Source organism: Callorhinus ursinus, unplaced genomic scaffold (assembly GCF_003265705.2).
Source record: "Callorhinus ursinus isolate GAN/ISIS: 27379988/994484 unplaced genomic scaffold, GSC_fseal_2.0 scaffold9, whole genome shotgun sequence".
Classification (NCBI taxonomy): Eukaryota; Metazoa; Chordata; class Mammalia; order Carnivora; family Otariidae; genus Callorhinus; species Callorhinus ursinus.
This window is the reverse complement of record NW_027397071.1, coordinates 53,496,815-53,520,624: the sequence shown is the minus strand read 5'-3', so window position 1 is coordinate 53,520,624 and position 23,810 is coordinate 53,496,815. Positions and strand designations below refer to the sequence as shown.

Here is a 23,810-nt window from a genome sequence, read left to right as displayed (position 1 = left end):
ACACACACACACACACACACACACACACACACACACACACACACACACACCCTGGGGTGATCACGATTGGGAAGCTGTAGGACAACCACGGCTAACTTCAGTGACTGGAATACAGTGGCGGAAAAATGTGATAATGCTGGGAAATGAAAGAGAGAAAGAAAGAAGAAGGAACAGAGGACGACAGACAGGTGGAAGGAATCGGCTTTGGCGGAGCACTTACGAGAACTAGGAGCCTTGCATCCTTGGGCTCACTGAATCCTCCCAACTCCCTGTCGGGTATTGGCCAAATTTTATAAATGAGGAAGTTTCATAAAAGGGCCAAGAGAGGTGAGGCCCTCGGAACAGAGCATGCCTGAGAACCTGACTCCACTTTTATTTCAGAGAGGACACCATTAGGGTGTCTGGGTGGCTCAGTCAGTTAAGCATCTTCCTTCAGCTCAGGTCATGATCCTGGAGTCCTGGGATCGAGTCCCACATCGGGCTCCCTGCTCAGCGGGGAGTCTGCTTCTTCCTCTGCCCCAGTTGCTCCCCCTGCGTGTGTGCGTGCGCTCTCTCTCTCAAATAAATAAAAATCTTAAAAAAAAAAAAAAAAGGTGAAGACATCCTTTACTCTTCTCATCTTAGCCCAGCTCACCTCTTAGTTTGTACATTTGGGATGAGCTTCTGTAATGAAAATACCCAAGGGCATCCTTGCTTTTAAGTGTATATGAATTTATATGTTAGAGGGAGAGAATCCTAATAATGCTTCAGTTTCAACTAAAAGCTTAAATGAACGTGAAAACATGCCCCTGCCCCCCAGAAACAGTTCACTTAAATAAATTATATACATAAATGAACTGTTTCTTTGCCTGTGGAGGCAACAGTAGGGTGGAAAATGCTTTCAAGCTAGGCAGACGTGTCTCCTGACTCCACCACTAAACCTGTTGTCTTGGGCAAGCCACGTTACTGCTTTGAGTCTCAGTTTCCTGGCCTTTCAAGCAGAGTTAACATGCATTTTGAAGGGCTGCTTTTCTTTTCCTCCTGCCCCTCTTCTCTCCACATGGCCAGTGTCCACATGACCATTTTATTTGTTTAACTTTTTTCCCATTGTTTTTGTCTTACCAAACCCCAATCCAGGATGAAGCCTGCTTTCTGCCTGCCTTCTGCCTTCCTAAAGGCCACTGAGCACTGTGAGAAAGCACTCTCCAACCATAAGGCTTGTGTCATTGTATATTGTCCCCAGCCAGCCTCCCTTACCCTGGTGTGTTGTTGGGTGTGGTCAATGGAAGGCACCAGCAGGAGCCTGGAGGAGAGATGGATGCTATGGGTTCCCTCCTTGCTCAGTTGCTCAAGTTAGCTGATCCATCCACCATGGACCACCATTCCTGCAGGTGGCCCTCTCCCTCCGGCTTTCTCTCTGGGTGTTGGGAGCCTCTCCCTCTCCTTGCTCCTTTGGGCCAGGAGGCAGTCATGGCTCCCTATTGTTGCTAGTCATGGGTTACTGGTTTCTTTTCCTAAACCTTCTTTTTTGTTTAACAAACCCATTATTAAGCTTTGCCTCATTACCCAGTATGGGCGTCCATCTGTTTCCTGACGGGAAGCTAACATGTCAGCTCAATTGCCTGTTTTCTGTAATAACTCCATCAAACCTCCCCAATTCCTGGCCGCATCTTTCCTCTCCTGTTCAGACCACAGGACTTACTTATTCTCAGCCACCATCCACCTTAAAGAGAAAATAGAAGCCATTAGAAAGACACCTGCCATCCAGTCATATGTCCAGTGGTGTGCCGTTTCTGGTTCACACCTGGCATGAGAGCTGACTGTGCACGTTTCTGCCCCGCTCTCTGTTCACTGACGTCACATCAGTAGCTTGCAGGTGACCACAGCAGAAGGATTTACACTAGAGAAATTGGCAGATGCTACAAAGTAGGGCTTTTTTTTTTTTTTTTTTGTAGAGCCACTTGTTAACCTTTATCAGTATATCACTGCTTATATCCAGATGCAAACTTTTTCTCCTTCACATTTATTGTAATGGAAGAGATTCCTGTTATCCTCTGGCAGCCCACTCCACCCATTATCCACTCGTGGTCCTGTCTATTTGCTAGCTCCTTCTCAGCAGCATGGAAATGTGCTCTAGACCCGTCCTGTCCAATACAGCAGCCACTCGTCGAATGTGGTTACTGAGCACTTGAAATGTGGCTAGTGCAGTTTGAAATGTGCAAAATATACACCCGATTTCAGAGTCACTGTGAATAAAAGAACATCAAATGTCTACTAATTGTGTTGATTACTTGCGAAATGATAATATTTGGGGTATAATAAGTTAAATAAAAGGTAATAAAATTACTCATTTCTTTTCACTTTTTAAAATGACTCCTAGAAACTTTAAAATTACCTAACTCACATTATTTCTGTTGGACAGTGCTACTACACACACTCTGATCTTAAACATAAAATCCTCCCTTCTACCTGGCAGCCCGCTCCGATTCTTATCGTCCCACCATCAAAAATGTTTTAAAAGAGGCGCGCCCGGGTGGCTCAGATGGTTGAACGTCTGTCTTCGGCTCGGGTCGTGATCCCGGGATCCTGGGATCGAGCCCCACGTCAGGCTGCTGGCTCAGCGGGGAGCCTGCCTCTCCCCATGCTCCTGCTTGCTCGCTCTCTCTCTGTATCTCTGTGTCTCAAATGAATGAATAAAATCTTTAAAAAAAAAGAAAAGTTTTAAAAGATGGCTGCCCTCACTGTCCCGATTTTCTCATGACCACCCCCTGCCTCCTTAACCAAGGATGATCAGCCCTTTACTTCCACAATTGTACTAGCCATTTAGGTCACTGATGCTAACCTAGACCACTGCTCAGCACAAAGGACTTTTCAGTCCTTACCCTGCTTTACCTTTGACAGCATTTTGCAACATGGAACACTCCCTGCATTGACACAGTCTTCCATTGACGGTGCGCATCCGTGATTTTCCTCCCACTGCTCTGAACACTGCTTTCCAAATACATTTGCCAGCTCCCCTCTCTCCTCCACTCAGTACTATATGTTGATCTTCTAGCGCATTCTGTCCATCTTACCTACTTCTAAGGACTCATTTACTGTCTGCAGACCCCAACTCAGCAGCTATCCATATAACATGTCCACTTAAAGGGCTCACAGGTATCTGGCATCAAACGTGTTCAGATCTGAATTCATCATCTCCACCTTGGCCTGCAAAACTGGCACCAGCTCATTCATGGCACGGTCTGTAAATGGCACCACATCTACTCACTCTCCCCTGCCAGAACCTCAAGGACATTGTGAACCCACCCTCTCCTTCCCTTCCACTTCAGTCTCTCATGGTCACTCTCTAAACTATACCTCGTGTCTCTTGAATTCTTGCACTTGGCTTTAATTCCACACTCACCACCCTCGTCTGGGTCATGGTCGTCTCTCACCTGGACTGCTCCGAGGGCCTCTTGAATGCTTTGCTTGCCTCCACATTTACCATTATCTAACCCATTGTCTGTGCATCAGCCAAAGTGATCTTCTACAACTTGAATAGGATTGCTCTTGCTTAAAACCCTCCAAAGCCTTCCTCTTCGGCATGATGATTTACAAGACCATCCAAATTCTGACTCCTGCCTTCATTTGTTGCTTCATCTCCTGTCACTCTTTCTGTTCATTCTATCTACTCTCGGACTTCTTTCAGTCCTTTCAATGTGCTATAATATTTCACTTTCTTTTTTTTTTTTTAAGATTTTATTTATTTATTTGACAGAGAGAGACACAGTGAGAGAGGGAACACAAGCAGGGGGAGTGGGAGAGGGAGAAGCAGGCTCCCCCTGAGCAGGGAGCCCGATGTGGGACTCGATCCCAGGACCCTGGGATCATGACCTGAGCCGAAGGCAGACGCTTAACGACTGAGCCACCCAGGCGCCCCTATAATATTTCACTTTCAAATATGCATTCTTTACAGCCTAGATGTCTCTTCATCAACCTTCTTTATGGGGCCAACTCCTTTTGTACCTGTAGGTCATTCCCTAACCCTCAGAGTAGTTTTATCTCCCTCTGACCTTCTATAGCATCTGTGTTCCTCTAGTAGACTCTAAGCTCCCTGCGGTGCAGGGATCAGAGCTTTCTGGTACACTGATGTATCCACAGTGCTTAGCACAATGCCTGGGGCACACAGCAGGTATTCAGTAACCATTTGTTGAACCATGAAACTAACATCTGGCTCAAACTTGCCACTTTGGAGAAGATGAAACTGCGATCCAACAAAAGAAAACAACTTGTTCAGAATTACAGAGCCTAGACTAAGGTTAACGTAGGCCCAGAGCCTCCTGATTTCCAGATCAGTTCTCTTTCCAGTACGTCATGTGCCTGTCTATAATTTAGTAACCAGAGAGAAGTGGACTGAATTCCCTGTGTCTGTGAAAGCCACAGCAAGCTCATATTCATAAACACAGCTGACATAGTTGTTGTTTTCTTTGTTTGTTTTAGGTAAAAGACCCAGAAGTCCAATCCAAAAATAAACTCCATGTTTCCAAACCTAGAGGCTCCTAAACTTTTATTCCCCACAGCCTCCATTCTGCTCATCGTTCATCTTCTTTCCCCTCATGAACCAGAGACATCAGCTGGTATTCACTGTTGGTTGGTTTCCTTGTTCCATGCTCTTTATCAGTCCCTTGCCCAGGCAGCATGTCACATGTAACAGAAGATTAGGAAGTAATGTCTTTAAACAGTAACACTCAAGAAAATATTACAGGGTCCTGCATAGTGCTGGGGTGGAGATGGGTATAATAATTATAAGAATGCAGATAACCCTAATTTTTAAGCTGTACTTTGTGCCAAGTACTAATTTAAATGCTTGGCATGCATTTTCTTTTTTCTCTTAATAACTCTATGAGTAATTAATTCTATTATTTCTGTTTTGCACATGAGTAAAATGAGGCACAAAGAGGTTAGTCAGTTGGCCAAGCCATTCAGCTAGAAGAGCCAGGGTTCCCATCTAGTTGGTCCAGAGCCTATAACCTTAACTGTGACATCTGACAATGAAGAATATGTTGAAATGACAGTTAGGAAACACTGAAAAGCTCAACTGAGGGAGATCCCAAAGTTGCTTTATACAGATTCCCCACTCCTGATTCATTCATTATTTCATTAGTCCATCTACTCATTCATTTGTTTTGATTCTCTCAACGTGCCTTTATTGAAGAGTCCCATTATATCAATTACTGGGGATACTGGTAAAAATTGATGGCCTCTATCCTCTTAGATCTCATAGTCTAGTTGGAGAGACATATAAGTAAACAGACATTTATCCTATTGTGTGCTCAGTGCTCAGATAGAGGGAAACCATGGGACTCTGGGAACAAAGCTTATAAACCAAACTGAAAGGACACCGCGATAATTTATCCAGGACCAGCGTCCCACTCCTTTCCCTCTCTCTGTCTGACTTCTGCTTCCTCCCTACCCTCCTGGCTTCCTAGTTTCCCTCCGGCCCTTCCCTTGCTTTGGTCCTTTGGTGCCTTCCTTGGCCTCCACAACTCCTGGCTTTTGATTCAAGCTCCCTCCTTGTCATCTCCCTCCTGAAGTTAGTTTGAAATGAATCCAGGCTTTGCCAGAAGCACACCTATACTGCAAACAGTCAGAGGCCAGCCCCAGAAGCTAAACCAGGGCGTCCAGGACCCACCTTTAATATGACTTTCGCCCAGGAGAGTTGGATATCCAACACAGGAGCTTTAAAGAGTATGGAGGGATGGATGGGTGGATAGATACCCTGTGTCTTAGATAATTTGGTGATTTACCACCTAACCTAAACACAAAGAAATTGGCCCTAGAGGCTACCCAACATTCCTTGCAGCTCAGTCATTGTGCACTATATTAATACTGTCACACTTTGATTTTTTGCTGCTAGTTACAGTTCCTGCTCTGTTGGCCAGAGAATCTTTCTGTATGTAATTAACTTTGAGGCAGGCAGTATAAATTTCTAAGGTGTTCAAATGCTGAGAATTGTCAGGATGTTGTGCTGTCTCGAGTTCCAATCTCCCATTGGCCTGCTCTGCCCTAAACGAGGTTTCTCTCTTACAGCCATAAATGAAGCACATCCTGGCCAAATGATTTCTATGAATTAGAGGTACCAATTGAATTTTGCAGCGAAGAGAGTATTTGTGATGATTCTTGTTGGTCAATGTGTTTGATATAATAAATGGTGGATTCTACCCTAGCTAACCAAAGAAATTAGAGCCAGAAGGGGTCTGTGGAGTGAAAGAAAAGGAAGGGATTGGGAATCTGAATATTACCATGAGGTGAAGGAGGATCTGTGGTAGGAATGATGGGACAAATGAGAGAACTGGACTGATGGGCAGTTAAAGCCAGAAAGTGGCTATTAGAACATTGGAATATACATAAGTGTACCGGTACCAGCAGACGATAAGTTTCAGAATAGGGCTATGGGGATGAATGCTGGAGTAAAGTGAAGATGAATGGTTTGGGGGTTGGAAACATTTTGAAGCCATAAGACTTAAGCACTGGATGGGTCTTGTGAATGAATGCTTCAGTCTTCCAAGATAATGACAAAGCTCCAGGTAGATGGGAAGACTAGGTGATCTAGGTTTCAGCTTCATTTCCCATAGGGGTGCAGGCAAGAGGCCGAGGGTAATAGCAGTGAGCTGCACAGGAGGCGGGTATGATTGTATGCCTGTCATCAGGTGGTACAAAGCTCAAAGGAGCAAAGCTTTTTGCTTGCAGATGAAGGAATGATTGTCTGGAAATGGTTATGCAGAGCCATGAGAATATTGACACCCAACACCTTTCCCAACCCACCCCCTCCCCCAACCTGAAACATACACCCAAGTATATGCTTGTCAACTCTTGCCTTTTAATAAAGTTTCTGGGAAAATAGCGTTTGTTTCAATTGATGGGTAGATAGTGGTAGTAATAATAATAACTTTAGATTTACATTTAATCTCTACAAAACAAACCTATAAAATAAGTATTAAAACTCCAGTTTTCAAAATGAAGAATTTGAGACTCAGAGTGCTAAATGGTAGAGCGAGGATTTGAATTATGGTCTCTGTGTCACTGAAGCCTTTGTTCTGCGGTGAACGGGTAAGGGTACAAGTTCTAAAGCTGTGTATTTTCCTTATATTTCAAGTGGGGATATAAAGTAGGTAAAGTATTTAGTACTGTACTGGGCCATAGTAAGGACTCAATACATGTTAGCTACTACTACTAATTACTATTGTTGTTGTTGTTGATTTATAGTTATTATTATTGTCATTTCCATTCCAGCCCACTGCAGAACTCTCAGCCAGAAATATCAGCAGGATCCTTTTTCCCCAGTCGATAATAGATTATTAGATGGGTAATGGTTTGCAGTTTTGACGTCTGTAATCTGTCTGATGCTTGTAGTAAGAAGCTTGATATTTTGACTTTTAGAACACCCATAGGAGGCAAGTCAAGCTCAGGTAAATAGGATGAATAGTTGCTCACCTGTTCATATTTGGACCCAACCGCTTAGCAACCAAGCCATGTATTAGGACCCCAGTACTTACTACAGCCTCAGAATATTGCAGCAATGGTAGGTAGCCTTCCCTATTGTAGAAACACTCCCCGGTGCCATGTTTGCTGTGACTGAATTTGGAGTGAGACCTCACCTTGCTGGAGAAACACAGTGGGTCTGTTGCCTCTTAGCATGGGCCTAGTAAAACCCTAATAAAATATACCACTGGGAGTTAACTGCTTCACTTGTCAACTGAGAGTTAATCAAAAAAAGACACGTGCGTGGAGCCAACAGATTGCAGACCTGGCGAGACTTTAGAAATAATTTAATCCGACCCCCTCATTTTACTGATAAGGAAAGGGAGTCCCAGGGAGGGGAAAGGTCTCGCTCCAGGTCAAACAGCTGGTGGTAATTTTGTTTGTTTCAAAAATTAATACAAACAGTCTTTCTATACATCAATGAATCCACCTTCCTGCCTTTGTAAACAATATAATGACTATAATTGAATTTGTCTTTGACAGTGGAGAAAGCAAGCTTTTAAGGTTTTACAGGGCCCTACAGTCATCAGGGGAAGATAAATTGTCAGGAACTAACCTGAAGATCTGCCTATGGACTTGCTGTGAGCTCCTTAAGGAATAGGCCTGGTATTATTCATGAGTTAAGGCAAGTTTTAAACCCTACCTAAGCCACTAATTAGTTTAGGCAAGTCACTTAACCTCAGTGAGCCTCTGTTGTAAATTTAGATCCTAAGACCTTTGTCACAGAATGTTTGTGAGCATCAGATGAGGCAAGACATACACAGTGCCTTACTAAAATAGGAATTCAATAAGTATATATGTTCAGCTAATGTTTAACCAATGCCCTGCCAAAAACTAGGGATACATCAATGAATGAGAAAGCCAAGGACCCTGCTTTGATGGAGCTTAGGTTCAGGAAGGAGTAGTGGTTAGGGCCACAGAGGGAGAAGTAGGCAGTAAACGAGAATGCAGATAAATTAACAATATAATTTGAGGTGATGCTAAGTGCTAGGAAGGGTTTTAAAGACAAGAAAATGAGATGATCTGATAGAAGATGTTTGGGAGAAGTGGACTGTTCTGGCCAAATGGCGGAGTCTGGCCTCTTCAAGATTATATTTGAAGAGGACCTAAATTATGTGAAAAATGCAGACAGTCAAACATCCAGAAGAAGGGCATTCCTGGGGGAGAAGAGCAGGCGGGGGGAGCAAGCTTGACATGTTCAGTCAATGGCAAGATGCCCAGGGTTTCCAGCATGACCAGAACAGTGAGCGAGGGCATGAAATACAGTTGTAGATGACAGCAAAGCACGATCTCAAAGTTCTAGGCCATTCTGCAAAATCTGAATGTCATTCAAAAAGTAGTGGGGGGGGTCCATTGCAGTGTTTAGTAGTGAGAGCAACTGTGATAGAACAAAAACTAAAGATTTTATCTTTGTCCATGATTCCTAGCACACAGCTGCTGAGACCCTTGGAATCTCTGGCATGAAAAGAGTGTCTTTTGTATGCTGATGAGCTGACTGGTGGCTGGAGGTCACGGACAGCTTCCACATGGGTTGGTTCAATCAGTAGCCAATGATTTTTATCAATCAAGCCTATGTAGTGAAACCTCCATAAAAACCCCTGAACAACAGGGTTTGGAGAGCTTTGGGTGGTGCCCCCCAGAGGGCATGGAAGATCCACACCCCCTCCTCCCCCAAACTTTGCCTGTGAATCTCTTCTATTTGGCTGTTCCAGAATCATATCCTTTATAATAAACCAGTAGTAATAAGTGAACTCTTTTCCTGTGAGCTGTTCTAGCAAATTATCCAATCCAAGGTGGCATGGCTGGTCATGGGAACCCCCAGTTTACAGTCAGACAGAAGTACAGGAGGGGCTTGTGACTGGCATCTGAAGTGGGAGGTAATCATGGGGGACTGAACCCTTAAAACTATAGAGTCTAACGCTAACTCTGGGTGGTGTCAGAACTGAATTGAAGGACACCCCGTTGGTGTCTGGAGACGTGAGGAAATTGATTGGTGTGAGGAAGAAAACCCACCCTTATTTGGTGTCAGAAGTACTGTGTGTAAAAACAGCCCAGAGAGACAAAATCGAACTTAGCTCATTCATGGATTCATTCAACACATATTTATGGATTACCTATTCTGGCCAGGCACAGTTCTTAGTGCAGTACATGAATCCAGTAACAACCCCTGGCCACATGCTAGTAGGATATTAAATATGTAAAAATGCATGGAGCATTTACTGTGCACTGGTACTGTTCTAGGTGCTTTACCTGAAAAACTCATGTGATCCTCACAGCAGTCTAGTGAGAGGCATACTATTACTATCCCCATTTCCAGAATGGAAAACAGAAGTTAATACAGAAGTCAAATCATTTGTCCATGATGATATAGCCAGTATGTGGTCAAGCCCAACTTCAAACCCTGGCAGTCTGCTATAGTCAGTCTTTCATCTTAATCACTGCACTACATTTTCTCTTTCTGAAAAATCACTCTGATTGGCCCTGGGGCTCTTAGGGGACCAAAGTAGAAATCAGGAGACTAGTCAGCAAATGGTGGTCAGAGAGTGGGATACAGGAATTTTCAGCAGTGCTGCAAGGAGGTCTTCTTCTTCCCACTTTATAAATGGGAAAACTGAGGCTTAGTTCACACATCTGGTAAGTTAGCAGAGCTCAGATACAATGCCAAGTCTATCTCAAAAACCCAATATCTTTCTACCAGCATCTCCATCTCCTGAAGCATTGCAGAGCCTCAGCACACCCTCTCCTTTATGATCAGGAGGCTAATATGAGGTGTATTTATAGTCAAGATTAGAAGGCTGGGCTGCTTAAATTTTGCTTTTCTGTTTGGTAGGTATTCTATAATTATAAATTACAGAAAATATGACTATTCCAACACATTCACTTATACACATGGTGTTTTCTTTTTTTTTTTTTTTACAATTTTTGCATTGAGATACAGTATACATAAAGTGAAATACACAGATCTTAAGCAGACAGTGTGATGAATTTTGATAAATGTGTATACTCATGTAATTACCACCCTAGACAAGACCTATGTGTGCACGTATGTGAGTAGATAGGTAGGTAGGTATATAGATAGATAGAACTTAAAATTACAAATGAAGGGCAAGTCTCCACATCATGATTAATGATTAAGACTTCTACTCTTTCCTCTCTCTCATCCCTTCTTGCTTCTAAATTGACATTGTTGTCATCAATGCGTGGAGGTTACACAGAATACCAGGTGCAGGTCAAAAGATGACTGTATCAAAAAGCAAAGCAAAACAAAATAAATAGAAGAACAACTAGCCACTTCTTCATGTTTGTTGGAGGAACAAAATCACATTGCTATACTTTCTGTTTTTCTATGGAGGGGTCATGTGCCTCAGCCCACACATTACCATGTGAACTTGTTTTCCAGTAAAATGACTCAGAGTTCGTCAAGAAGGCAGATTCATGTATTCAGAGCTATGTGTCAGCATCTCTGGAAAAAGGTGCAATGTACTGTACGGGCATATTGTGCATGTGCGTGTGTGTGTGTGCGCACACGCGCACGCACACACACACACACACTTTTCACCCAGGGAGTTCACACAAGTAATAACACACAATCTTCACCCAGGGAGTTCACACAATTAATAAGCAGCAGAAATGGGATTTGAACTCAAGCTTAGGGGACTCACTCAAGGGCCAGGCTTTCTGTATTACAGGGAGGACAGGAGCATTGAGTCTGAGTGTGGGGTTAAGCAGTGGCCTGGAGTCAGAACTGGACTGGAATTCTGGCTTCACTACATATTGGCTTTGAGCAAATGACTTGTACTTTGTTCCCTTCCTTGATTCCAAGGTTCACATTTCCTTGGATAGAGGATGATACCGACATCATAAATTCGTGTTGAGGATTAAAAAGGTCACATACATAAAGCCATTAGGACAGTGCACAGCATAGAGTAGTAAGCACCTGGGAAATGTTGGCTTGAACCAGTAACCTAGCAATGGCCATGGGAGTTGGCTGCTAAATCAGTGGACACCACGCTTTTTGAATCAGTCAAAAAATGTTCAAGCTTGCATCTTCAGTACATGGAAACTTGTTGATGAAAAGGCATAGTTCTGTTCTACTCTACTTGTAGATTCCATACAGTGTAAGGCAGGTGAAATACAGCTGCAATAAAATATTTCCAATTCTTACCTATTATTATACTTTCATACTAACACTATGCAATACATTAACGTATATTATATATCTATGGCCAAGTGAGTTTCTAATGATTTTTAAAGTTTTTTGATGATTTCCAAATGAGTTTGTGTGTGCCTGTGTATCTATCTATATCTCAGCCGGTATTCTAGATAATTTTGATTTCTTCCCAATTCTTGTCTTATCTGACCAGGTCTTCATTGCTTTTGTATTCTAATATGAAGAACTAGTACCAAGTAAAAGTGTCACTATTTTCTTATTTATTTGGACCTGAATGATCACCATTACCTTTAATCCATTGACTGAATCTTTTTCAGCTGCTTGTCCATTTTGTGAGGGTTAATATAAATGAAACTAGGTAATACCTGTAAATCCACTAGCCTGGAACGTGTAAGTGACAACATGGGCACATCCCTGGATGCTGGGAACCCGGGCGATCGCCATGCTGTCATCCCCTGTGCGGTGTATAGATCCCATACTTCTTTTAAGAAACCTCACACACCTTATGTGACTCATGTCTATCCAGCGCGTGGACCAACTAACCAATCTGGTAACGATCTGCATATTAAATGCTGGTAAAGCTTAACTAATTTCTTGAGATTAGAAATCATATAAATCACACTCTTAGTATTTTCTCCTGGAATCCTAGTGAATCATCTTGTGCACTCCCTGGAGTACATGTGCTGTTTCAGAAACGCTGGCTTATATGATCTTACATTGCCCTCGTGATGAAAGTCCTCACCCTTTCATTCAGCGACTCAGCAAACATTAACCAAGCACCTGTGAGTACTAGGACCACGCTAGGCTTGACACCTGCAGTAACATGGTTCTTGCCTTTGGGGAATGCACAGTATAGCTCCCACCAGGCTAGGTCCTGATCATTCTTCCCTGTAGACTGTGACTCTGCACACTGCCAAGCTTGCAAGGCCCTTTGGTGCCTAGGTCTAGACTACCTCATAGCCTTCCCAAATTCTCAAGGCCATTGTTCCATGTCCCCTGGCTAGGGGAGAAGGTACCAGATACCCCATTCCTCAAATTGCCAATATTAGTGTGTCTGCCACTCATGGGATCCCTATCTTCTCTGTGGGTGTTGAAGAGCCCCTTTCTTCCCTTAACCTAATTTCCCTGGGTAACTCACCCCAGTGTAGCCTTAAAGCCCTTTGCTAGCTCCCAAGCCAGGCCATAACCCATGAGAACTGGGTGTTTCCCATGCCCACGCAGGCCTGGCGATTGCTGGTGCTGCAGCCTGAGGGGTGGTGAGCAGTGTGTGCGGACTGGTATCTCAGCCTTGACCCGGCAGGGAAGGGTCAGACCCCATGAATGCAGTCTTTCATGACCATGGTACAGGGCCCCTATTTTTTCCTACAGAAACCCTTCGCTTGCTTTCAGAAGTGACAATCAAATGTGAACTTTCATGGTTTATTTATAGCGCTGCCTTATAGAGAGAAAGAAAAGAAGTGATTAAAATGCGATTTTACAAAATATTTTGTTTTTAAAAAGCTTTCATTGTGTGGGCAAAAAGGAAAGAGAAAAGTCACTGTATTCATTGTGCCGTCTAGACTCTCACACAAAGAGGGTAGCGTGCTGCAAATTAAGATTGTCCGGCCCCGGCCTGCTGACAAAAAGTATGAATTTTGAGGCCAACTTCAAACAAACCTTTTTGAACAGAAATATATTGTGGGGGGTGACTATATTTAGCACGTGTCAGCATTCCCATAATAAATTCATATTGTTATGCTGTGGTAATTTCCAGATTTATTGCAGCCAGTGGGTTCCTGAGGTTTTGGCTTTGTGTTAGTGATTTGGAGAAATCAGAAAAGCCAGCAGGGCTGTGTCTGATGACAACAGTGATTCTCCGGGCATCCTCCACATTGGGCCCAGTACCCGTAATGAGCTTTGCCTCCCAGGAGACTGGAGGAACAGGAGTCGTTTTGAGTGCCTATATAAGCATAACTTTTTTTTTTTTTTTTAGAATGCAGTATTTTTTTTAATTATCCTTAAATTATCAAATCCACATATGCCACTGCAGAAAATTTAGAAAAGACAAAAAAGAGAGAAAAAAAAAATTGCCACCCATGCTCTTGAACCTGTTAATGTTCCCGTATATTTTCATCCAGTGTTTATTGTGCATATGTAACTTGTGTTGAGGACAAACACGATTCTTGAGACAGCAATGAGAAACGACTGTGTTTGTTACTCCCACCGTCCCCTGAGCCGTTGTGCAGTAGAACAAGTTTTTCTCTGCCCTGGTTAAAAATTCTGGTAGTTCCATTGCTTTCTTAGATTAAGTACAAAGTCTGTCTTAGGTAACACAAGTTTTATGGTGTCCTTAAGTTGTGAGACATGGCCCAAATTCAGAAATTAGGTTATCAAGAAATATGTAATAATCATCACATGAGTTTCCATCTGAAGATGAGAGCTCTCCCCACTCCCCAGCTGGGGTCTGCTGCAGGTGCGAGGACAAAGCTCTGATCAGTGTTCTCTCCTCCTCACTTACTCCCTCTCCAGCAGATTCAGTTTTTTCCTTGTTCCTCTGAGGTAGTTGGAGGGCGTATGGGGAAGAGAGGTCAGGGGTGTAGAAAGTTCTTATCTGAACAGTTCCCTTCGCCTACTAGGTGTTTGTAGCTAGGGTCCATCATGGATTTTTTTTGGAAATCCTCTACTTTTGGAAGCCTCCCACGTATCCTATCATGTCCTTGTTAATGCTACTCTAGGAGATTGTTTACTCTTCATTCCCAAGACACCGAGTAGGTCATCTCAAGCTTCTTTATGCAGACTCCCTCTGCCTCATGAGGTGGCCATATTGGACGGTATCGGAGACAATCCATGGCGGCTCGCTCACATGTGGGCCACCTAGGGTCCATGGGAGCCAGCCATGCGTTTTGGAGTCTGACAGACTCTGGCAGTGCTGGCTGACCCCGGTGCGGGCTCCTTCACTGCTACACTGAAGCTGCCAGCCGGCCCTTCTCTTCCACGTGGGCATCCCACTCCGTCCACTGTATCGCACAGCCTCAGGGACACATCTCAGGTTCCCCGTTCTCAGTGAAGCCCTGCTCTCTTGACTTGTGAAGACTCCTCTCACCCCTCCCCTGGAAGTAGGCCTGATGCACAATAAACCAACAGTTCGCTCCTAAAAAAAAAAAAAAAAAAACCTTCTTTTTCTGTCCTTCCATGTGGATAAAAGGTTTAAGAGTTTGATTAATGGGTCCTCAACCACCCTTTTTACAAATTCTTCAGGGTGGTCTGTTTCCAGCTCACTTTGGTATCTTATATCTGTCAACTTTAGATCTCAGCCAAAACGTCCATTTTAGCATTCTGTCACGTGTCTGACCCTTAAGTTCATTCATCCCGTAGACGTTCCCTTAGTGCACACGATATACCAGATGCTGAGTTTGGCAGTGGAAATAATTATAACAGTTCCTGTCTTAAGGAGCTCACAGTCTAGTCGGGGAGGCTGGTATGCTAACAGAAAATTGTGGTGCCATGTCATAAATGCTAGGATAGATGGTAGCTCAAGTTGCTGTGGGAGCAAATAATTCAGTCTAGGTGGGAGGCAGGCAGCAGGGATGAGTCAGAAAAAGCCTCGTCAGTAGAGTCAATACCTGAGCTAAGTTTAATGTTTAAATCTGTATTTTTTTAGGGAACAAAAGAACTTTTTCTAAACCTTTGAAATCTCCAGTGCCGATGTTTGTTTCCCAATAATTTATTTAAAACACACACACACACACACACACACACACACACACAAAAAAAGAGGTAATGTGAAGAAAGGAAGAAAGCCCTACCATCTGCCGTGTGTCCACACATCTGTTTCAGTGGGAAGGGAAGGGACATTTGTGGAGCACCTTCTATGACACAAGCTTCCTGGGTCCTACCCACGAAAGCAGCCCTAGAATGTGGTCTCAGGGCTGAGGCCTCAGCTCAACCCAGAGGAGTATTTCCCTAGGGCATTTTCAGGAGTCTGAGGAGCTAGAAGAGGCAGAGCCCCTCTGGAAACCCTGCAGAGTGCTACTCTGAAAGAAGCAGCAAGGATGGGGCAAGAGAATGTGTGGCAGGCAGAGTGCACGCTGGGGATCGCTGAGGCCGCCTCCACAAGACGTGGGGCTCACTGGAAGGGAATCAAAACTTAGTCTGTGAAGGAAAACACAGGGTGAGCAGAGCCCTTCAAATATCCTTGTGAAGTGCAGTAGCAGCAACCTCAAGATGTGTTTGGCTGTTCATCCCTCCACAAAATGGCCCCAGATTGTCCTTTTTTAGTTCTTTTAACCGTGGTTTCCTTTCCAGTAATTTTTCATAATTTAGAAAATCTCCTCCTTTCTTAAGACTGCCGTTTCTTTCTGTTGTCACTGTGCTTGCTAACCTCAGCATCTCTGATTCCTAGTCAGCACTTTTAAATCCGTTGAGAGCTGGGAAACCAGAGAACTCGTTCAGAATGTTCATGCCATCCTTGGGAAAGAGTTGGTAGAACATCCTAGCCAGAGTGGAAGTATGTGTAAGTGATTAGCAGATGAGACAGTATCAAGTTTCCTAATCCTTGAATAACTACTGAAAAGATATTTATCTGTTTCTAGCGAAGTGTTTATCACCCTCTATTTTGATCACAGTTAATGTCTCTTCCACTCTATGGTGAGCCCCGTGGTGAAAGGACCCATGCAATCTTCATCTCTGTTTTCTGTTGAATGCTGCTCTTGGCACATACAAGGGGCTTGGTTTATTTTATGAATATTCTAGGTGCTGAGTAAGCAGTAAGTAGACAAAGCCCCTGGCCTCAAGTAGCTGGCATTCTGGGGAGGGCAAGGAGTGAGAGGGAAGATAAGGAACGCATGCACCAGTAAAGACGTGGCATACCAGGAGGGAGTCAGTGGTAAATAATATATGGAATATATATATGTATGTAAATATAAATAAATTTATATAAATAATATATAAATTATGTCTTCCCCAGCTACTGTGTAAGTTTCCCCAAGACACAGAGTATGCCTTATGCAAATCTAACATAATGTCTGGTACATATGAGTAATTAACAAACATGTGGAATAAGAGGTTGTACATATGTGACCCCAGGATGACTACATCCTTAACAATAAGAGCTCAATATCCGTTCCTAAGGCAGGCTTGTCTGCGGAGCAGGCCATTGCCTGCCCTCTCCTTAGTCAAGTTGGTCGGACTCCAGAGTTTGGGTTCACTCCATTCCCCCTAACTTTTCCATTGCTTTACCAGCTTGGGGAGACTGCCCAAGGAAACCGAGCCCTCTCATTCCTGTAACGGAGCCCACGCAAGCTGTGGTTGATCTGGATGCCGTACACATCGGCCACGGCCACGCGGACTGCCATTCGCTGTCTGCCCGATTGCCCCGTTGTAAAGACAAGAATGTCCTGAAGTCCACAACTCAACTAAATTAGACTCAGCCCGGAGGCCTCACATCTATGCTCACAGTTTTAGGAAAAAGAACTTACATTGAACAGACGAGGTCTTAAGGATGTTATCCCTAAATAGCAGGTGCAAAGTGGGTTCCATTCAGTTATAGTTATCTTGAGTTTAAGTAAACAATGCGCTTAGTGGCTGATTGTGTTGCCTTCTTAAGCCCTCAAGTCCAGGTAATGGGAAGACAAAATAAAGTTCATCCCACCCCTCCCTGCAGGTGATCACAATTGTGCTTTGCTGTTGGGGTTGGTTAAGCCCTGGAGCCTTCAATACCGAATCATTTCTTAAGCCCAGGCTGTGTGGTCAGATGTAACTTTTAATGTCCATTGGGTTTTATTCTTACTACCAAAGAGAATAAGTTGAAAAAATTAAAAAATGGACTCACTGAACATCTTCAGGGGAAGTGAATTCTTTTTTGTTTTTTTAAGATTTTATTTATTTATTTATTTGACAGACACAGCGAGAGAGGGAACACAAGCAGGGGGAGGGGGAGAGGAAGAAGCAGGCTTCCCGCTGAGCAGGGAGCCCGATGTGGGGCTCGATCCCAGGGTCCTGGGATCATGACCTGAGCTCAAGGCAGACGCTTAAGGACTGAGCCACCCAGGTGCCCCAAGGGGAAGTGAATGCTAATTAGAATGTTCTTGCCTGTGACAAGCCTCACTTTGATCTTAGCTTTCCAACTCAGCTCTTTGTGTTCTGTTTTCCATTTGACAGGAGGCAATGGCAAGAATGAGCAAAGTTGGGAAGGTCGTGCTTCCCAGACTTGAGGATAAAAGGTAAGTTTGTATTTTTTATATGCACTGTGCTGAGGAGTGAGGACCTACAAAGACATGTAACTGGAGAGCTAGAATAAACCTTGGGGGCCAGGAATCCAGTTCTTTCATTTAATAGTTGATACGACCGAGTCCCAGAGGGATGATGTCACTTTGTTACCTAAAGTCACAGAGCTAGGTAGGGCCAGACCTGGGGGTCAGATACAGACTTCTGAACTCCCAGAGCAGGGTTCTTTCCCCTAGGTCATTAGCAGTACATCTGGTCTTCTGTTCTGAAATGGGGATCTCTTATATCTTCCATCAAAGAACACAGTAGCATCTGTCTGTCCTTCTGCCCTTTGCATCACTTGGCACTGAGAACTACAAATGACCTTGATCAGTATTTTAACCCCAATTCACAAAATACTAATTTTTTGAGCTCCTGCTATATTCACAGCATTATGCTAATTTGCCTAGAAACAGGGTTTAGAGGAGAATGAGACATAATCTTACGTGTGCACATAGATCATTTCAGAAGGAAAGGATAAGTTCTACAATAGGAGTATTACCAGGTAACAAAGTAGCCCAAGGAAGAAAGGAATGTGACCATGTAGGGGTGAGAGAAAACTTTTGAGAGGAGATGAAGTCTACGCTGACTTTAATGCTTAAAAGAAATGGGGAGGACATCCTCAGTAGAGGGAGTTACGTATGCAAAGCTGTAAAGGTGGGAACAGCATGCCACGTTCAGATAACTGTAAACAACTCAGAATTCTGAAATGCACAGTAGGAGCTTGGGGACAGGCAGGAGGTGAAACCCGAGGAGGGCAGGTGGAAGGGGTCATCTCATAAGGAACTTGGAGGCCTTGCTGAAGACTTCACACCGCATCCCATGGGCAGATGGGGGATACTGAACTTTAGGCAGTGGTAGGACCTGGCCAGATGCAGATTTTAGAAAGATCCCTCTCAGAGGATGGATTAGAAGGCCCACGGGTAAAAGCAGAGCGGCCACACAGAAGGCTTTTTCAATAACCTAGTGACAGATGAAAAAGACCTATATTAAGCCATTGGTAGTGAGTTTAAAAATGGAAGGATAGGGGTGCCTGGCTGGCTCAGTCTAAAGAACATGTGACTTTTGATCTTGGGGTCATGAGTTTTGAGCCCCACACTGGGCATAGAGATTACTTAAGAAATAAAGTCTTTATAAAAAAAATTTTAAAAATAAAAATGGAGCACAGTTGTGCAAGTGACTTTATAATTGTATTTGAAGTTAAGCATAAAAACAAATTCCACCTCCTATAACAGGCAAAGGTGTTGATCCCACCAAAGCGTGATTGGTATTTAACAGAGTTGGAAATGTCCATGGAAAAAGCAATCCAATTTCTTTTCCTTTTCTTAAAGAAGGTCTCCAAGTGGAGTTGGATTGCTAACCCTCTGAATATAAAACCTTCTCTAAATACTGGGGTCAGAGAGGCAGGCCATTATGTGGGGGGAACTCAAGTCAGGAACGTGGAGAGGTCTGAGCTCCCAATGGCCTTGGGACCCTACGCTAGCAGCTTCCTTTTTTTGTAGAAACAGATTATTCTTCTCCATCTCTTTGCTGACCCTCCCAAGACGTTTGAGAGAAGTCTATTTTTAAGTTCCTTCAGTAAATCCACATGTTCTTTTGAAAAGAATGTTTAACTTCTCAGTCACCAGGAGCCCTCCTCTGTGGAGGCAGCACACGTGGTGCTCTGGCACCATCTACAGGCAGCCCCAAGGTTTACAAGTAGAAAGACAGCATTTCCTTCTGAATGACTCTCTTCAGCATCTCATTACCTCAAATCACATTATTATCTATATGAGACATTTACTGAGGTCTGTGCTACACAGAAGCCACTGACTGAGTGTGGGGAGAATTTGGAAGAGAGGGGATTCAGCGGATTTTAAAATTCAGGATCACAGAGAGCATAATCTGGTGACCGTGGTTCAATATGCTTTTTAGGAAGATCCCAAATCTCATCCTTATGTCTAGACCGAATTTATCTGTGCACTCAGAGTAGTCACTTAAAAGTGCCCTGGAAAAAAAATTTGTGCTCCAAAAGGCACTATCAACAGAGTAAAAAGGCAGCCTACAGAATTAGAGAAAGTATTTGTTTATCATATATCTGATAAAGGATTAATACCTAGGATATACAGAGTACTCTTAAAACTCAATAACAACAACAGAAACAACCCAAATCAAAAGTGGGCAAAGGTCTTGACTAGATATTTTTCTAAAGATTATGTACAAATGGCCAATAAGCCCATGAAAAGATGTTCAACATCACTAATCATTAGGGAAATGCAAGTCAAAAACTGCAATGAAATACCACCTCACACCCATTAGGATGATTGCAATAAAAAAAACAGAAAATAACAAGGATCAACAAGCATGTGGAGAGATTGGATCCCTTGTCCACTGTTGGTAGGAATGTAAAACGATAACAACCTCTGTGGTGGTTCCTCAAAAGTTAAAAATAGAATTACCACGTGATCCAGAAATTTCACTTCTGGGTATGTACCCCAAAGAACCGAAATCAGGATCTCAAAAGAGATTTATACACACATGATCAGAGCATTATTCACAGTAGCTAAAACACGGAAGCAACCCAGTGGTCATTGGCGGGTGAACGGATAAAGAAAAAGTCGTGTGTCCATACAATGGAAGTCATTCTGCCTTAAAAAGGAAGGACATTCTGACACATGCCACAACATGGACGAACTTTGAAGACGTGATGCGAAATGAAAAGAGCCAGTTACAAAAGGACAAATATTGTATGATTCCACTCCTATGAGGTACCTAGAGTCAAATTCATAGAGAGAGAAAGTAGATTGGTAGTTGCCAGGGGCTGCGGGAAGAAGAGGACGAGTTACTGTTTACTGGGTGCAGTTTTAGTCTTGCAAGATGAAGGGAGTTTGCCGATGGAAGGCGGTGATGGTCGCACAACGGCGTGGATGTACTTAATGTCACTGCAGTGTACACTTAAAAATGGCTAAATTTCCTGTTCTGTGTATTTTTTTGTTAAAGATTTTATTTATGGGGTGCCTGGGTGGCTCAGTCGTTAAGCGTCTGCCTTCGGGGAACACAGGCAGGGGGAGTGGGAGAGAGAGAAGCAGGCTCCCCGACCGAGCAGGGAGCCCGATGCGGGGCTCGATCCCAGGACCCCGGGATCATGACCTGAGCCGAAGGCAGACGCTTAACGACTGAGCCACCCAGGCGCCCCTATGTTCTGTGTATTTTATGATAAAAAATTTTTTGAAAAAAAGACAAAACCAGAGGGGGGAAATGTGCCTTGGACCTCAGCTTTCCACATGTAAACAAGGAAAAATGTAGTCTATCCATCTATCCAACACCATCTTGGTGTTCCGGAATTATGGAAGAATATAAAAACTACCTCAGTCCCTATTTGTGAGCACGTGACAGCTCACAAAGTATTTTGTGCCTAAAACCCAGTCCCTCTATGATGTAGGTATGGTTATGATCCCTCTTATAGCAGGAAAACTGAGACTCCCACCATCTAAAGTAGTTGCCCGAAGTCACCCAGACTTCTTGGCCTGCAAAGCCAATGCTTCTTCACTGTACAAAGAATAAGACCAGTGAACAAATATTGCTGCAAAATTGTCAGATTAAAATGGGAAATCTTCAAGTGTATGAGAAAGTTATTGACCCAAGCTTCCTTCAAGCAGTTTTGAGATTCCAGAGTGAGGAAATCCATCTCATCTAACGTAAGAAGTAGTAATGTTAAACTGTCATAGAGTATCATTAGAAGGAGAAAATTTCTGTCTCCAGAATCATTCTATGATTAATAAATTTCAAGCCCATAGAGCGGCTTTTACTGGAAACTACTTATCGCAAAAGATTGATGATATTGTTGGAATATTAATTTTGTTTAAAAACTAGTGACCATAACTGGCACTGATAACACTCACTAAGATCCAGGCACTGTTCAAAGCACTTTTCACGCATTACCTCATTTAATTCATGTAACAGCTCTATTGAGATAGGTCCTCTAATTCTCATTTGTAGGTGAGGAAATTTAGACGCAGATGGATTGAGTAACATACCCACGTGTCACACAGCTAGTATTGGCCAAGCTGAGATTCAAACCCAGGCTTCAGAGTTCACCTCTTGACTCTGTATTTGTAAGAATGGTTAAGGTAGAACTCATTAATCTGTTTAGCTCTGCATGTTACAAGAAGTCCCTATGTATACCCAGGGTTGCTTTTGCAATCTCTTTCTTCTGATTCACAAGCTTGCACCAAAACTCCTTCCTGAGGACTCCTTTCCAGAACATCCCAGAATCTACTGAGACATGCTAAACTGGCGTCATCAACCCCTCGCCCCACGTCAGCTCCTCCCACCCAAGGGGAGTAAGGACAAAGTTGCAAGCATTCACATATAATTTGTTCTAGCTGTTGTTATCCCTTTCAAATTCAGGCTGCTCTGCCTTCTGTCTCAGGGCCCAAGTACATTTGAACAGGTGCAGAGATAACAAGTCTACCAGGACCCAGACAGAGAGTAGAGGGAGAGCAAGGTCCATTCTGGGATGCTGGACCGCAGGACACATCTACAGGGAAAACATTAGGGACATTTTCACGGGGTTTTACTTCCAGATAAAGGTGTCTGCAAAGGAAACATAGGTGTGGAATCCACAAAGGGTGATGAAAATGTTCAATCTCATCCCTGGTCAGGCTGTGGTTTTTAAACCAGTCATCAAACCTGGGACTAGTCATATCTGACATATTTATTGAAGCTGGGAGTGATAAAGGGCCTGTGTTGAGCCTGGGCCCTTTTAGTATGTCACAGCAGAAGCTGTGAAGTCAGACAGACCTCAGTTTGCATTCCAGCCTTGCCGGTGTTGAGCTAGACTACTTTAGATATGCCTCTCTGAGCAAATGTCTTTACTTCTACAATGAGGATAATAACACCCCATGTAGGTTACAGATAATAGCTATGAATCATGCCGATCCATTGCTCAGGATGCTATAAGCATTCAGAAAATGGGAGATGTCTGGCCAACCATAAGGGATACATTCCTGTTCTTCTATATATAAGGTGAAGCTGCATAACGGTTTTATCTGAGATCATTTAACATATTCATTTTTCTCCCACAGATACTATGACAAGAAATATCAAGTATTCCTGAAGCTGGTTGAACACCAGAAGGAATATGCAGCAATCATGAAAGGAGACTGAAGAGAGCTTGCAGGTGCCGGTGCCAGAAGGTTCTGCGTCACTGCATCAGGGACCTCTGTTCTCTCATCTTATATCCGAGATCCTTTAGGTATCACTTTATCATTTCTGTATCGTCTTTTAATAAAGACAACCGAGACATGTACAACCGGAACTAGAGTCTTCCACTTCAAAATACCACCACTGGGGGTGGGGGGATGGGTTGACCTGGTGATGGGTATTGGGGGGGGCACGTTCTGCATGGAGCACTGGGTCTTGTGAACAAACAATGAATCATGGAACACTGCACCAGAACGAATGATGTAATGTATGGTGATTAACATAACAATAAAAAATACCACCACTATGTAGTTGGCAGTTTCTGCAGACACCACCAGAAAGACAGAAGTTTCACGCGGGGTCAGAGAGTTTCCTGTACCACTAGAGCTTGGGGCTCAGTCGGTCCAGGCGAAGCTCATACTTGTTGACTGAGTCAGTGTCAGCCATTGAATGAAAGACTTGCATGGCTGTAGGTAGGAAATCTAATGCTTATTTTATAGGTGGCCGAAAGCTTATTAACTTCTTATTTGGAAACAATTTCAGACTTACAGAAAAGTGGCAAGAATGGGGATGATAACCAGAAACACCCACGCAACTACCTTTTCCCATTCACCCCGTTTGCTATATTGTTTGTACATTCTTTCCACACATATATACGGATACATATATGTATATACACACACATGAATTTTTGAGTTGTTTGAGAGTGAAT

General features: G+C 43.4%; 1 protein-coding gene across 18 annotated transcripts in view; it reads left to right on the top strand.

Moving 5' to 3' along the window:
• The window catches only part of FGGY (FGGY carbohydrate kinase domain containing), a 400,333-nt gene extending 377,126 nt beyond the window's left edge, over positions 1-23,207 (top strand). For 17 of the 18 annotated variants that reach the window (XM_025871735.2, XM_073896657.1, XM_073896658.1 and 14 more), the window contains 2 exons: positions 17,810-17,871; positions 22,981-23,207. In XM_025871735.2, the coding sequence (XP_025727520.2) occupies positions 17,810-17,871; positions 22,981-23,062 (144 nt within the window). In that variant the 3' untranslated portion in view covers positions 23,063-23,207. The remainder of the gene's footprint in view (positions 1-17,809; positions 17,872-22,980) is intronic. The other variant, XR_003208181.2, reaches the window with a different exon arrangement.
• The last annotated feature ends 603 nt before the right edge of the window (positions 23,208-23,810 follow it).